The sequence below is a fragment of the Mustela nivalis genome (assembly GCF_964662115.1).
Source record: "Mustela nivalis genome assembly, chromosome: 7".
Classification (NCBI taxonomy): domain Eukaryota; kingdom Metazoa; phylum Chordata; class Mammalia; order Carnivora; family Mustelidae; genus Mustela; species Mustela nivalis.
Genome location: NC_139026.1, coordinates 14,513,914 through 14,529,920, shown reverse-complemented (window position 1 = coordinate 14,529,920; position 16,007 = coordinate 14,513,914). Strand labels below are relative to the sequence as shown.

Here is a 16,007-nt window from a genome sequence, read left to right as displayed (position 1 = left end):
AGTGTGCTGGGCTTCCCCACCACACTAACTCCTGACCTGTTGATAAACCGCTCTCGTGGGTTCAGGCAAACGAGCCTGGGGCCCCCGTGCTCTTCCCACGTAGAAAGGGCTCTACTCTCACGCCTAACCTAAAGCTGAAAGTGTGGAATAGAGAGAGGCGCTGCCGGCACCAGGGGTGGCTGGGGACCGCTGGAGCACCCGTCAGTGCCATCACTGCCTCCCGAGTCTAAAGCAAAACCGTGCCGGGTGTGCACACGCAGCTTCGAGACTGGTCCCCAAGCTCCCACTTCCAGTTAGATCCCCGCCTAAATAGATCGTCTTTTGTATATGAGAAGACGTGAGATTTCTGGAACCCTGTGGGAGTGGTGGTGTGCTGGATATACAACGTGGAGCAGAGGGAGGAGGTGCTGAGCTTGGCCCTAGTCACGGCTTCTCCAGGGTCATTTTCTGCCTCTCCTGCCACGTCACTCCCTCTGCTAAAGAAAAAAAGAAAAAGACTTGCTATGACTAAAGAGATCAGTGGGGGGAGAAGGGGCCAATGGGAAAGGTTTAGAAACACCTAAAGTGGAGAGTCCTTATTTTATTTATTAGGCTCTTGTGAACACTTGCGCTAATTCCAGATGAAAATGCTTTATTTGCTATATGCGATTGTTTAACCTTTAGAACATACACTGGTGTGGGTACTCTAGAGGGCTCCCAGGAATACTGATACCACATCAACAGGTCTGTGTTTGCGTGTGTGTGGCCATGCCTGCTTTTGCAAAGAACTAGGGAAGTAATGTTTAATAAACTCATTTGCACTCTGTTTGGACCCCCCCCCCCCCCCCCCCCCGCTTTCATTTCTTTAGTCTGTGTTATGGCAGATGTCCCAGAAACCAAGTTCAATAAAAATATGTCTATATATAGAGAATATTGTTAGAAAAGTTTAAGGATAGATAGAAAATTTCTGTGTGTGTGTGTTTAACTAAAGGAAAATCTTTACCTGTCTTTGTTTCAGTCATTGAGTACTTGCTGTTTTTGCTACTTCCTGAAGATAGCTCACTGGATTACATATAAACTCCTTCAGAGTGGGGCCTTCACCTGCTTGTTCTAGTTTCAACCTCCGTGCCTAACACAGTGTCTGGTGACATGGTAGGGACACAAATATCTGTTGAACTAATGAGGTATAATTTGGTGAAGATTACTGGTATACTGGTTATCTTAGCTTATTGTAATTCTGCTTAATGTTTCACTTAAAGGCCACACTTAAAAAGTTGTCATTTTGATACTGTTGGTTGTTGCTGTCCCTAAGGTGGTCCCTTAAAAGCTTTACTGACAGATTACTTTTTCTTCCCTGCCAGATTCAGTGCATTTCTTGTAGCCTGCTTTCTGTTGATTTAATGGGCGGGCTGTGTATAAAAGCAGCCTGTTCAGGATAGTTGGTTAACTAGAGAAGCCTAAACACAGTAAGCTGGTGTTTTAATATACACTGCCTGTTGGTGTATGTCTGTTAAAGTTCTGTATAAACGTATTTTGAAACTCTTAGTAGTTATTTGGCAAAGAAGCTAAAAACGGGAGTGAGGATGTGGCAAAGTTCCTATATATAGAATGTGTAGAAGAGTATAGATAATTCATTTATAATCTTTTTCTTATGGGAAATTGGCACGTACTATTTAATAGGTTTTTGAAATGGCTTTGAAGGTAAACTGTTGTGTAGTGTATTTTGTAGTTAGGCTTCATATAATGTGTTTATAATGTGCTTCATATAATGTGCTGTTTAACTTCCTTTAGTACACAAAGGGGGTGTTTAGCCATAGGCAAATTTGTATACTGTTTTCACCATTAATGAAAACTTGATGTATCAAATGTAGATCTCTACAAACAACACTGATTCATCTGTTTTCCTTAAAAAAAGGGGGGGGGCTCCTAAGAGGCATTTGTTTACTTATTTCTATTATTGGAAGAAATTACCCTCTAGGGAATAGTGTTGTTATTAATCCTTGCTCATTATATATTTGCCAGCTGCTATGTCTATGATACCATTGTACAGGACAAGAATTATTTCTCCTTGGCCTAAAATGCCCAAAGTAACTACTGGCGAATCTTAGTCTACAGCAAAGAAGTCTTTCACATTTCACAATTTCTTAAAAAGATACACTTACAACCAGTTTTAGTTGGTATTCTAAATTTGTTCACATGTTAGGGTAAAACTGATTCATGTCCATAGAAGTAGTTCAGTTATTTGTCCTGATCTAAAGGCTGTTTTCTGTTTTTAGTTTTTATTTAAAAAATTTTTAAAAAGATTTTATTTATATGACGGAGAGAGAGAGACGTCAAGGGAGGGAACAAAAGCAGGGGGAGTGGGAGAGGGAGAAGCAGGCTCCTGCAGAGCAGGGAGCCCGATGAGGGCGGGGCTCCATCCCAGGAAGCTGGGATCATGACCTGAGCCAAAGATAGACACTTAACCAACTGAGCCACCCAGGTTCTCCATAAAGGCTGTTTTCTGTTTTTATTGCCTTCCTTAGAAAATAGAAACTTACGTATATTATGAGTTCCTAGAGAGCAGATAATTTTTTGGAGTTTTGCATGAAATAAATTAATAAATGCCAAGAAAATGTGTCCCCTTTGGGTAAATTGGTTTAGAGAAGTCTTATGTGTGCTGAATCATGCTGAAATCTCAGAGCCTGACACGGTGGCTGGCACATAGTAGGGACCCACCTATATATTGAACTAATAATTCAGTGAGTTTAGGGCAGATGGTTTGCATAGAATGAAATAATTTTGTTTAAGGGTAACATTTAAATGGTCATTTTGACACTTTTCCTGCCATTTGTTACTAGTCTCCATGTGTATACTTTTAAATTTTAAAAGCAGATTATCTTTTCCAGTTTTAAGAGATTAGAAGTGTGTTTGTTTTTAGAATTCACAATTTAAAAGAAATAAGACGGCTGTAGTGATGACAATCACTATATTACAAGGTGGTAATATAAAAAATAATTCTCCTTAGTGATAAAGTGATAGTACCTGTAAAAAGGTAATATCACTCAAAGTTCGGCACATATATCTGTGAAGGGGCTGGGAGTGATTTATCTGAGTAGAAAGTGCAGGTGGCATTACAGATAGTTAAGGATTTTAGCAAAAATATTTTCTACAAGGTATTTGATGCCTTATGATCAAATTAGGAATTCAGAAAACAACAATATTCCAAATACTTGCACTTTTACACAATTTTTATTACACTATGAGTTCTGGAGGAATTTTAATACTTTGTACTTGCTTTAAACACCAGTGATGTACAAGAAACTCAGACATTAAAAAATATATCATCAAAACAAAAATCAATCCCTGTGGCCTCTTAGGACTTCAGAGCCCTCTAATGGCAAGTTCCTCTGTTCTTGGTAGCCCTGGTTCTAGCCTGGCAGGACTCCACATTTTCTTTTTTTCTGCTTATTGATAATCCTTTTGGCAACTATCACTAACAATATTAAATGTATCTGTGAATATTTCTGTATAATAGTATCTAGATTCCTACATTTCAAACTCTTCTGCCAAAAGTACATCTAACTGAAGAGCAGAATAAATTCATAGGGAATAGGGGTGGGAGTGTTGTGGGCTGGGAAGAGAGAGGTGGTAAATCTGAGAGTATATCCTGAAGAAATTCTAAGCAATAAGGAAATTTCTTGAGAGTCTGGTTATTCTAAAAAACTCCCAAGCACTTTTCAGTAGTCTTTTTAATTAGTGTATATGTAAACACAAAAAGTATTTTAAATTACTGTGTAGTATAAAATGCATGCATTATCTCTCTACTGTGGTTCTTGAAGCCTCTGGTGTACTACTGCTTTCTCTTAAAAACATTTGGAAAGCACAATTCTAGCTTAAAGTATTCTTTTTTTTTTAACCAAAAATTTGGACCATATATTGCTATGTATCTTTCCTCGTGTTGCTTAAAATAAACATAATACAGATGATAATTTTATCCCACTTAGTCCACAAATACTGTGTGTCCGCTTACAACAAAAACATATTCTAACAGAATAATAAGATTGTAAATAAGATACTCAAATTGCAAACCAACCAGGGAGAATAGCAGTGAGAGCTGGGATCTTGAGGCATGGAGTTGGGGGAAATTAGGACAACTAGGCAGGCATCAGGCACCTGCCCAGGTAAGTTGTGATTTTACCTGTAAGCTTCCTGGAAGCCAAAGAGAAAAGGGAGAAAAGAGACATCTTTCTTTTAAGGAAAGTGCATAGCTCTCAGAAAGAAGAAAGTTTTCTGAATCTGTTGCGGAAACAAAAGTTTTTCTGAATACCGTTGAAGAAACTCCTTATGTGGAGCTTCTTATCAGAGCTATCGAGTGATGTAGTAGGTAATTTCTTTACAGTGCAGTATAGTGTACTAAATAGCCTGCATAAGGCTCTTTGTCAGGGTTTGCTTACTAAGGACATAACTGAGAATTAAACCCAATGTCATTTTCTTCATATCAGCATTTTGTGATTTAAGTTTTGTTTTTGTTTTTTCAGATAACCTTGATTTGAGGATAAAAACCTAAAAAAAACTAGGATAAGAACTAGGTAGATGAACTGCTAAATCTTCAGAATTACCCTTTAATGAATCACTGATTTTAAGGCTTAAAAAGATATAATTTTCTTTAGGTATGAAAGCAATACATGTTTATGGTAGAAACTGAAAATATAGGGACGCCTGGGTGGCTCAGTTGGTTAAGCAGCTGCCTTCCGCTCGGGTCATGATCCCAGCGTCCTGGGATCGAGTCCCACATCGGGCTCCTTGCTCCGCAGGGAGCCTGCTTCTCCCTCTGACTCTGCCTGCCTCCCTGTCTGCCTGTGCTCGCTCTCGCTCGCTGTCTCTCTGACAAATAAATAAATAAAATCTTAAAAAAAAAAAAAGAAACTGAAAATATAGATGTTAAGTACATATTTGTATATATATTATATATATGTATATATATTATATTATATAACTACATATAGATTTACATACATAACTACATATAGATTTACATACATAAGAGATTTTTTTCTCTGTGTAGCATGGTCTCTCTGTCTCTTCTCTTGCTATATATTTCTACCGCCTAGTGGCAGTCTTTGTCAACATTTTGGTATATTTCGTTTTTAAAGTCTTTTCATATGCATTAAAAAAATTGGGTTATATAATGTATGCATTTTATATTCTCTGAATATAACATTAGCATTTCCACATAGTATTTGGTCTTCATAAATTATCTTAATGTCTGCATTGTGTGTCTCTAGGAAGCTTATAAATTCATCTCTTGCCTTCTCTGAGGCTGTAGTCATTTGTACATTTGTACATTTTTCAGATGTATTTTGTATTTTGTTTGCTTTTGCTGGCTTCTTTTTCACTCAGTTCTTAAATACGAGCGGTCCAGTTAAGGTTATCAGTCTATTTCTCCCTTCATTCTTTTCCTTGATCATATCTCCCATCCCCCCACATTTGTCACTATCACTTCATACCACTTACAGGGCCTCAACTCTAACTCAGACTTCAAGCTGAGTTTCAGACTCCTTAAATCCATTTGCCTCCTAAACATGTCATGTAGATGCCCCAAAGGCATTTGAAATCCAGCTTTCATCATATGTGTAGTTAACAGTTATGTACACTTCTATTTTAGAGGGTAGATGTCATGTTAAGTATGCTTAGCACAATAAAATAAAAATGTTAAAAAGTCCTTCATCTTTTCTCAGAAGTGGTTTCTTGTCCGCTGCCCCTTGTCTTTATGCTCACACTAGAAATTTTCCATCCTACGTTTTCCTTGTATCTCATATTAATATCCAAGCTCTGTTCTGCTTCATACAAAAAATTCAGTTATTTGTCTGCTGTGCATCTGGCATTGAAAAAGGCTCTGGGGATGCAGCAAAACCAAGCCTTGTTCTCATGGAGCTTACATTCTAATTATAGGAGACACAAAGTAAACCTATGTGTTTATATATAAATATATTATATGTAAAGTGAAAGTATGAGCAATGAAGAAAATTGATCAGGGTTAGGTGAAAATGATAGGGAAGGGAGTAGGAGGGTGCAAATCTAGTGATCTGGGAAGATCTCTGTTAGGGGACATTCACATAAAGAGCTGAAGGGAAGTAAGGAAGCAAGCCATGAACACTTGGGGAAGAGCCTTTCAGGAGAAGGGTGAGCAGGGAAACCCAGGTTGGTAGACTGGTATGAGAGAGAGGCAGAATGTTAACATCAGAGTGTTAGATGTCAGGCCTCAACTCTGGATTTTATTCTGAACAAAACAGGAAGCAGTTGTAGGGGTTTAAGCAGAGTGTGACATGCTAGACCTGAGGAACAGCAAAGGTCGAGGCTCAGAGGCCAGTTAAGATAACTTTGTAGCAGCCCAAGTAAGAGAAATGATAGTTTAGCAGTAGAGGTGATGAGAAGTGGTTGTATTCTGTGTTTATTTAGGCAGCAGAATTTACCGATGATTAGATAGGAATGTAAAAGAAAAAAAAAAAGGGAAATCAAGGGTGATTCCTAGATTTTTGCCCATTTATTTATACAGGAAAAACCGGCAGGGCTTAAACTGTTTCCTCTATCTCACTGAACTTCTAAAGTAGCCACTTACTGTGTTTAATCTCTCTGTCCTTCATCTGTTTTTTTTTTTTTTTAATTTTAGAAGGAGAGCAGGCGTGAGGTGGGTGGCAGGGAGGAGGGTTGGAGGGAGAGAGAAGATCTCAAGCAGATGCACTGAGCACAGAGCCAGACGCAGGGCTCGATCCCAGGCCCCCCAAGACCATGACCTGAACGGAAATCAAGAGTTAGCCACTTCACCAACTGAGCGATGCAGGCACCCCACCTTCTTCATCTGTTCTTGCTTCTGTTAGCTTCTTAAAGCACAGCTCTGACAGTGTTACTGTCATGGCCCTCCTTTGCCTACCCATAGAAGGATAAAGTCAGTTCATATTATATAAATGAATTTGCATTTGTCTTTTATGAAGCAGCACCCATCTTTTAAAATGGTGGTCTTTGGGACACCTGGGTGGCTTAGTGGGTTAAGCTGCTGCCTTTGGCTCAGGTCATGATCCCAGGGTCCTGGGATTGAGTCCTGAATCGGGCTCCTTGCTCAGTGGGGAGCCTGCCTCTCTCTCTACCTCTGCCTGCCTCTCTGCCTGCTTGTGTGCTTTCTCTCTCTCTCTCTCTTTCTGACAAATAAAGAAATAAAATCTTAAAAAAAAAAAATGGTGGTCTTTTAAATTACAAGATATACATGGCAAAATTAACCTTTTAAAGAGATTCTGAATTAGGAAAAGGTAAGTCTTTCAGTTGGAATTTGTGGGATATATACAGAAAGGCACTTTTGAAATGTAGGCAATTGCTGTCATACCTGTTTTTTAAATAAGCTTTATGACCAGTGTGGGGCTTGAACTCATGACCCTGCGGTCAAGAGTCACATGCTCTACAGACTGAGCCAGTAAGGCGCCCCCTCCTCATCACACCTGTTTTTAAAGTCCAGTTAACATATGTAAGATGTGTGTATATGCTTTCTCTATATTTCTGTACATGATATAGTAACATCTCTTGATTGGTTGATCAGCTAGATAATCTGGATTTGTATGTGTACGGTATACAGATCCTGGGAACATAGTAGGGAACGAGCTAAACAGTATCTTCTTTTGGAATTAACAGTTCAGTAGGGAAGAACGTGGCTCCATGGGAGTTTTTCATTAGGAAGGAACATGCATATTCGGTCCAGGATTTCTGCATATTTTGTTTTAAATTTAAGTAGGATTCTAATACTTGTAGTATTGGAGTACTAGTGTTCCAGTCTTGTTTTAATCTTTTCTTAGTCAAGTGAATATAAAAACAAATATTTCAAGACAGTAAAGGAAATTGGGAAAAGAAAGTTTATGTTTTTTGCATCCCAGTGTAGCTTATTTTATTTCTTAGGTTCCTTTACTACTTGTACTAAGGAGGTAATCACATATGTATTTTTTCATACATTTTGGGTTCTTTTGCTACCTGTGTTTGTAAGAGCTCTAAAAACAATAAAAAGTAATCAAAATCCATCTCTTAATGATTCAGATTGATGATGTCATCTTTATAAAAGGACATCATAATTTTTAGAAAATTTTCAGATAAAACATGTTTTTTAGTCATAATACAGGTTTTCTCTAAGTCTGATATAAAATAAATTACAGTTAAGTTAACCAGTACTCTGTAGGAAGAAGCACTTAAGATTTTTGTCTACCAGCCCTGATTTTCCAACTTTCTTACAATTAGTAAGCAGTAGTAACAACATAGGAAAGCATGTACTATGCTTGTTACTCTTTGGTTGGTGTTTGAGATAAGATTCATATTGTCTACTATTGTAAGTAAAAGTATTTCTTAAACACCACAAACTAGGAGAAAAATGTAGTTTTGTGACAAGTGTTTTAAAATGTTTATCTGAATAAAGTTGATTAAGTCTTAATTTAGCATTTGCTAAGAGGTCATCTCACAGGTTGAGCTTACAATGAAATGTGTATGTGTTTTTTAGGAGATCATGAATCAGGCAGATAAAAATCAAGAACTCCCATCATACCTTAGTGATGAACCACCAGAAGGTAAGTATGCATCTGACATACTAAAAATGAAAACAAGAGTCCTACTAAATTAAAATTCTGATTGTTTTTATTAAATTTAAAGTAACAGTCTGTTTATCTTATCAGTGAAGATGTTCCAAAAGTAATTGAAGATAAACACTTTTAGCTTGTAAGATGAAAGCACATATATTGCTGAATGGGGACACCATGCAACAGTTGTATTATAGAAGATCTGTTGCTACTCTTTTATTAAGACCATTTCACAAGTTAAGAGTATTCTTTCATTTGTAAAGAATGGGTATGGGGTGCAGAGGAAGGATGGACCATGTTTAACTTTTCATGTAATGCATACAAAAACTCAATTCAAGAGCCACTTGAGATTGGTTATTAAGCTGTTATTTATCATTGGTAGTTCTTCTTCTTATAGTAATACATAGTCTTAGGGTCTGCTTAATTTAAATTCTCTTTTAGCTTGAAAATTGTGACATCACGAGTCCTTTTCTTACTTAGGACTTCAAAAATCGTTGGAAATGCTAACTGCGTATGTGAATGTCTTGGCTATATATAGAAAATGACCGCAGGCATTTTCTGTTTATGGTTTTGGTGTAGAACATTTTAAAACTTAAACCAAATAGTAATTTCCTTCGACAACTGTATGTTTGTACAGGACAGTCCTAATCAGTCCTAATCAGTCAGATAGAGAATCAAAGTGAGGACAAAGCGATGAAATGGCCAGCAGACCATACTGGAGTTGCAGGCAGACTAGTATCTCTGGGGAGAGGGGAGACTGGAAGTTGTGATTGGGTATTTTATTTTCTTCTCAGTTACCTACTGTCCAGGCTGGTAGACAAAAATGAAATTGTTAGGAAAATACAATGAAAAGTTTGTACTTAACCCTAAAAGAAGATGGTGGTAACTAGGTGATTAATTTTAGTTTGGTGGAAGAATATCCTGGAAAATTATTAGTTCAGCTGTTTTCTTGACTTATATTTTAGGTCTAGAACTCTAGAGTGTTGAAAAGTTAGGGCTTAATGAGAAAGTCAGTAAGGACTTTGTAGGGATAAAGTCAGGAAAGAGAGAAAGACTGCTCAGGAGCATACTTGTCACGGAAGAGAAAGCTTTGGTAATGTCTTTGTATAGGAACCTGCTAAACCAGAGTAGTCTGCAGAGCAGATAATTTATATGGTGGTAATTAAGAGCACACTAATTAAAGAGTGTCAACAGCATTAATATTTATCTACTTTGACTAAGAAAAATCATCTTCATTAAATGCATGTGCACCAAATTTGGCATAGCAGGGTAATACTAATGAAGGTATTCAGCATGAGGAAGTTATCTGTTCTATTCTCAAATCAGGATTTTTTTCCTTTTCCTGGTGTTAGTGACCTTGATTACAAAAGAATTACCAATTATGCCTTTTCATCATAATTTTATAATTAACATACTCAGATGCTTTTCCATATCCTTTTATTTCAGCTCTTCAATTTTATTTAAACAAATAATTTTATTTCAGAGAGAGTGCATGTGCACGCTCAAGCTTGCAGGGGTGGGTGGGCGCAGAGGCAGAAGCAGACTCCCTGCTAAGCAGAGAGCCTGATGTGGGGCTCGATCCTAGCACCATGGGATCATGACATGAACCAAAGGCTTAACTGAGTCACCCAGGCACCCCTAGTTAAAAATTTATATTAACTATGCTTATTATTCAAATAGCTTCAATTAAGAATTTGGTTTTTATAAATTTAGCCATTGCTATATCTTTATCTGAGCTTTTTTGATGAGCCAGTGATCTTTTCATACTTGTAAAACCTCCAAACAATGGAAGGAAAATCTTTAAGGTAAATTTGTGCTGTGTTAGAAAAGCTCGATTTCTAGAATTTTTTTCTCCCATTGAATATTACCAGTTCCTTATTGTTGTCTTCTCTGAGATATTCTGCTTGGAGTTAGTAGCTTTGGTAGTCCTAGTTGTGCCCGTGTTCCCAAGAATTTACTTTTCTTTGTGTGAGTTGTACCTTTTCTGTAATTAAAGTCTGAACTGTTGGGTGCTGAGTGGCTCAGTTGGTTAAGCAACTGCCCTTGGCTCAGGTCATGATCCTGGAGTCCCAGGATTGAGTCTCGCATCAGGCTCGCAGCGACATGGGGAGTTTGCTTCTCCCTCTGGTCTTCTGCTCTCTCATGCTCACTCTCACTGTCTCTCTCTCAAATAAATAAATAAAATCTTTTAAAAATAAAAATAAAAGTCTGAACTGTTTAATGACCAAGTGTTTTTCCACAAAGTTTAGAAAAATATAAACACTGTTGCTTATGTCTTGTTGCTGCCTAAATCATTAGATTACAAAGGAGAAAAGACCTGTGTTTGTTTGAGGTTGATAACAAGCAAATTTTTATGAAATCTTCCTGTTATTTTATGCCTAAGTTTGATATACGTGCTTATTTGAATTACTATTCAAAATGAAACAAACCAGAAAACAAAATAAAGACTTAAATAAATCTGAATTTTTCATATTGATATTACCTTTTCTGGAGTAAAGGAGTTTTTACAGACTAGATATTTAAATGACATGCTCTCTCCTGTAAGAATTACTGGTGTGGTGAAAGTATTAAGTATAGCTGTAGTTTCTCAACACTGTAAAAAATGATTTTAGGTAAGTAACATGATTCTAAGATATAAATAATCATTCTATTTTTACATAGCATTAGCTCTTTAACTACATTATCAAAATGCAAATAGAGCAGACACCCACATATATTTAAATTAGTGTTCCTTAAACTTTTTGGCTTTTCCACTTTTAAAAATTGAGGACCCCAAAAAGCTTGTGTCTTCATTGATATTTGCCATATAAATAATAAAAACTGAGAAATTAATATGAAAAACCCTCTTGGACCTATTACGTATTAAGGTGATTAACATAGTTTTTGAAAAGCAGCTATTTTCCAAAGCAAAAAAAAAACAAAACAAAAGTTTAACAGGTTGGGTGACCTTGTTTTTAAATTTTTACGATCTCATTAATGTTAGGGTTAATAAAAGAGAGCTAGTTTCTCACAGCTGCTCTGTGTTTCATCTTTTGTTAGTCTGCACATCATTTAGATTCTGGAAAATTCTGTAGACTTGTGAATGAATGTGAAAGAATGAAGGTGAAAAGATAAATCATGTGTTAGTATTATTATGAAAATCATTTTTATCCTGCGGAGCCCCTGAAATAGTCTTGTGGATACCCAGGGGTCCCAGGCCATACCTTGAAAACCACTGCTTTAAATGAAGAAGGTTGTTTCAGAGATGATTGAATTCTGTCAAGGAAACAACGGCTAAATATATTTGTCTTCCTATATTTTCATGTCCTTTTAGGATATAAAGATTTTTATTAACAGCAACAAAACTATAAATCAAGGAAACATTTAAGTTTAGATTCTATTTGATGAAAGTTATCTAGTCCCAAAAGCATTTTTTCTCATAGATACTAAGACTTAGCATTGGACCAAGATGTTTTAAAACCATGTACAACTATAGTTTTGAGGGAAGAGGTTTTTAGTGTCTTGATCAGGTTTGGATTTTTGTGGTTCGTCTTATCAAAACAACCTCCTGATTGTTAGGAAATCTTAGGATACTTAATGATTTGAACTGCTCTTGTAAAGACTTACAATTGGCTGTCTTCATGTTTTTTCTTACCAGGTTCAATGAAAGATCACCCACAGCAGCAACCAGGCATGTTGTCCCGTGTGACTGGTGGTATCTTCAGTGTTACAAAGGGGGCTGTTGGTGCCACCATTGGTGGTGTGGCTTGGATTGGTGGGAAGAGTCTGGAGGTGACCAAAACAGCTGTTACAACTGTGCCTTCCATGGGAATAGGGCTGGTGAAAGGGGGCGTGTCTGCTGTGGCCGGAGGTGTTACAGCTGTTGGGTCTGCTGTTGTAAACAAAGTGCCCTTAACAGGAAAGAAGAAAGACAAATCTGACTAAAATATGGAGATACACTTGCTCTCCACAGCATTATGATGCCAGTGGCATTGAATTGCTAAATTATGGACTACAACGAAGTCACCTGTTCGGACGTTTATCTTCTAAACTGCTGTGTTGAAAGTATTGATGACTGGCTTTTGTCTAAAAAGAAGAGACCAATACTAGCACAGTGTATGAAGGTTTCTCATACTTAAATTCCAGCTTTTTATCTGGTAAAATGTTACTCTTATTCAGTTGTAACTGAAGATATGGTATATTTGATATTTACTATAAGTCTTTCAGTTTAACTAAAAAATGTGAAAGTTGAATTTAGTTGATGATCTTTACAGTTCCATATGTATAATGTGCCAGGTAACTCATTTGCCCCTTAAGAAGGGAACCTTGAACTACATAAACTGTACCTTTGATGTGCCTAATAGTTTCAGATGTCTTAGTTTTTTTTATAACCATAGTTGGTTAGGCCAAGAGGCATTCTTTTCTTATTTAAGCTGGTAAAAGTAGCAGGAATTAGAGAAATTTACAAGAAGAGGTAAATGGTTTTATGATACTGAGTGTTTATCATCTTTTGTTAGATATGCATTACATTAATTTAATCATTGATGCCTTATGAAACATCTTTTTTAATACCCTAACTATGTGCAGTTCTTGGAACTATCTATGGATTCTTTTTAAAATTGTGAAATTAGCTTTCCCTCTTAAAAATCTCAGGAGTGGTGGGTTAAAGGCATTTCTTGCTCTCAGCAGCTAAGGTAGTGCTTGTAGGCGTTTTGTTAACTGTCAGTGTAGTTACCAGCCGAACGTTACATTTCAGTCTGCTTTCATGCTCCATCTTTAATACACCTCACAGTGCCTAAGGAATATTTCTTTGCTGGTCATAAGCTCTCTTGGAAGTTTCACATTAAGGAGGAACAGATAATTTTAAATTCTTAAGAATCACCTAAAGCATCCCACATATAAAAAAATCTTCACATCAGTTTTATCTTTAGGATGGCTTAAAATGTTAGCAGTACCCCTTTTTAAAAACACAGTAAAAGCAGCCACAAATATGGGGGAGCTGACTGAAATGGAATGAAATGGGCTCCACAGATTAGTTTTGAATGTAAGATATGTATACAAGTGCTGTCAGTGGTTTATGGGCTTTTAAAACGTTATATTACAATCAATCCTTAAAGAAGTCATAGACTTTATACCATTTCCAAGTCAACCCCAGGCAGGGAATTGAAGTTTTTGATTGTGGATGATAAAGTGCGTCATGTCTCCTTAACATGTCTCATCATGTCCTTCATTCTCAAGGAATATGACTTAGCTGGAATTCATTTTTTACATATTCCATTTCATGAAAAATTTTTAAAAGTGGCACATATATTTGGTATTCCTCTTAACTGAGGGTTATAACCCAGGTTTGAAAAATCTAGTTTTCTTTATACTTAAGTCTGGAAATTTGCCTCCATTTTGCAGAAGTGTGTGTTTGTGTAGCAAAGGAGGTGATGCTCTGGAGTAAGTCAGTCAGAATACATCCTTGAGAACGTAAAACAGATCACTCTAGCATCCAAGGCTTAAATGTCTTTCTGAACCACTAAGAGCTTTACATTAATAGTGTGGAACAACAAATGGATAAGAACATTACTTTTTTAAAAGCTTTCATAAACACCAGGAGGGATCTTAAGCAAACCTGCAAAGGTTCTTGAATCTACCATTATATACAAAACTGAAAATTCATCATAAATGGTCATTTATTTCATGCTCTATGACTTAAGGTATTTTGGGTGGTGTATCTGGTCAAATGTCATAATCGGCAAAAGGGATTTTTAAAAGTGACTCCAGAGTTAATTGATGAACACTAAACAGTGATCTAAATAATGGTATTGGAGAACTTATTTCCTGCTATTTGAAAGAAATGATTGCTTCATTGCTAGTTTATATTTCTAATTTATCTTCTATAGTCATAGGTTCTGCTGTGCTTTGTACCTGAATTTCTAAACACAGACTTTAGTTTACTGTGTGCTTGCATATTTATTTTCAACCTTGTCTTTAAAATTGCTTGAGGAAAAATGGTTGTGATTTCTGCCACAGAAAAGCCTTCTGGTACATTTTAGCTCTGAACTATAACTTTATTCAGGAGAGGCTTTTGCAAGGATGGCAGAGAAGTGTACAAAGGAACGTTTAAGTTACAGAGGTTCTTGTTGCAGTGAACTGGCCATTAGATGATACATACAGTTGTACACTTGAGTCTTCTCCAGTGTATTTGCGTAGACTGGCAGTTTGACCTGTGAAACATTACTGGTTCACTTCAAGAAACTAAGGTTGATACATACACTTGGAGGCATCTGTTATTCAGTGTATCTTTTGAGTGGGTATTTGGCACAGTGAGGATGAACTTGTGTGACCCACTCGAATGCCTGATCTAATAATGTTGCATTATGAATCCTGTACTTAGTGAAATGTCAGATGAAGATGATTGGTGATTGAATAAAAATTTTTTTGTATAAAGGAATGGGAAAAGAATACATAAATCTGTCAATAAACACTATGATCTGCAAAAGATGAAATGTTTCATAAAGATCTAAGGAAATAAAGGAAATTTAAAGGAAAAACAGGACAGTATTAAAATTTTTAGTTCCATAGTTCAGAAAGTAGTCAGTTTTTTTGATACTAATGCACAAACATGACAAAACATCTTTGAATATGTATTTTGATACCAAGACAGTGAAATGCAAATATATTTTAGTCAACTCTGATGAAGATTAAAAATGCAGATTTTTAGGTTTTATCCCAACTTTCTGAATCTCTGCAGGTGGGGCCCAGGCCTGTAGTTCAGTATCCTCCACAGCTGATTCTTGTTAACAATTTGGGATCTGATGTAGTTAGTAGGGAGCATTTTACTCTGTCCTAAGTAACTATGGAACCAACTTGCACCCCTCACTGGACAGAAGTGATTCAGAGAGATGGGAACCAGTTGGAGGAACGTAGAAAATTGGTACATACTAGCTGCCTACTTACCTGCCAGGTGTTGTCCATACATCATCTGATTTCATCAGTACCGCGGAAGTATCTCTTTTTACAAATACGAAACAGGCTTTCAGTGTTAGCAGTTTTCCCATTATCACTTTTGAATTCAAGTAAATCCCTTCTCCAGTTAATACCCAGAAACAGAAATGGGGCTACTCAGTAACTAGTACTTCATTCTGCTGTTGGTAGTCAGTGCTGACTGTACGCTTCATCTACCAGGCTAACTTGAGTTCTCTGGAAGTCTTATAGGTAATCATACTTATTTTGGCAGCTAATTACATTTGTCATCAAAATGAATTTAGTGTAATTATGAACTAAGGGAAATAATTTTGTTATTAGAGCCTTTTCTTCCTGGAGGAAATAATATTTGACTAGTGTTTTATGTAAGGATGTCTCTCCTTGCTATATTGTGGACATTGAAGATTTCATATTAGGGAAAAAGAAAAAGGTTCAAGGGCTAAAAACTAATGGAACAGGATTTGGTCTAAATAAAGTCAGTAGATTACA

General features: G+C 36.7%; 2 protein-coding genes across 3 annotated transcripts in view; one reads left to right on the top strand and one right to left on the bottom strand.

Annotated features, from left to right (window-relative positions):
- LOC309870199 (uncharacterized protein) overlaps positions 1-211 on the bottom strand; it is a gene marked incomplete at its 5' end in the record, with an annotated part of 24,236 nt that extends 24,025 nt beyond the window's left edge. The window contains one exon of the mRNA XM_082742411.1: positions 76-211. Within this exon, the coding sequence (XP_082598537.1) occupies positions 76-211 (136 nt within the window). The remainder of the gene's footprint in view (positions 1-75) is intronic.
- The window catches only part of TMEM263 (transmembrane protein 263), a 17,796-nt gene extending 1,789 nt beyond the window's left edge, over positions 1-16,007 (top strand). Inside the window, exons 2-4 of one of the 2 annotated variants that reach the window (XM_082740586.1) lie at positions 998-1,131; positions 8,492-8,558; positions 12,205-16,007. In XM_082740586.1, the coding sequence (XP_082596712.1) occupies positions 1,129-1,131; positions 8,492-8,558; positions 12,205-12,491 (357 nt within the window). In that variant the 5' untranslated portion in view covers positions 998-1,128 and the 3' untranslated portion in view covers positions 12,492-16,007. The remainder of the gene's footprint in view (positions 1-997; positions 1,132-8,491; positions 8,559-12,204) is intronic. The other variant, XM_082740587.1, reaches the window with a different exon arrangement.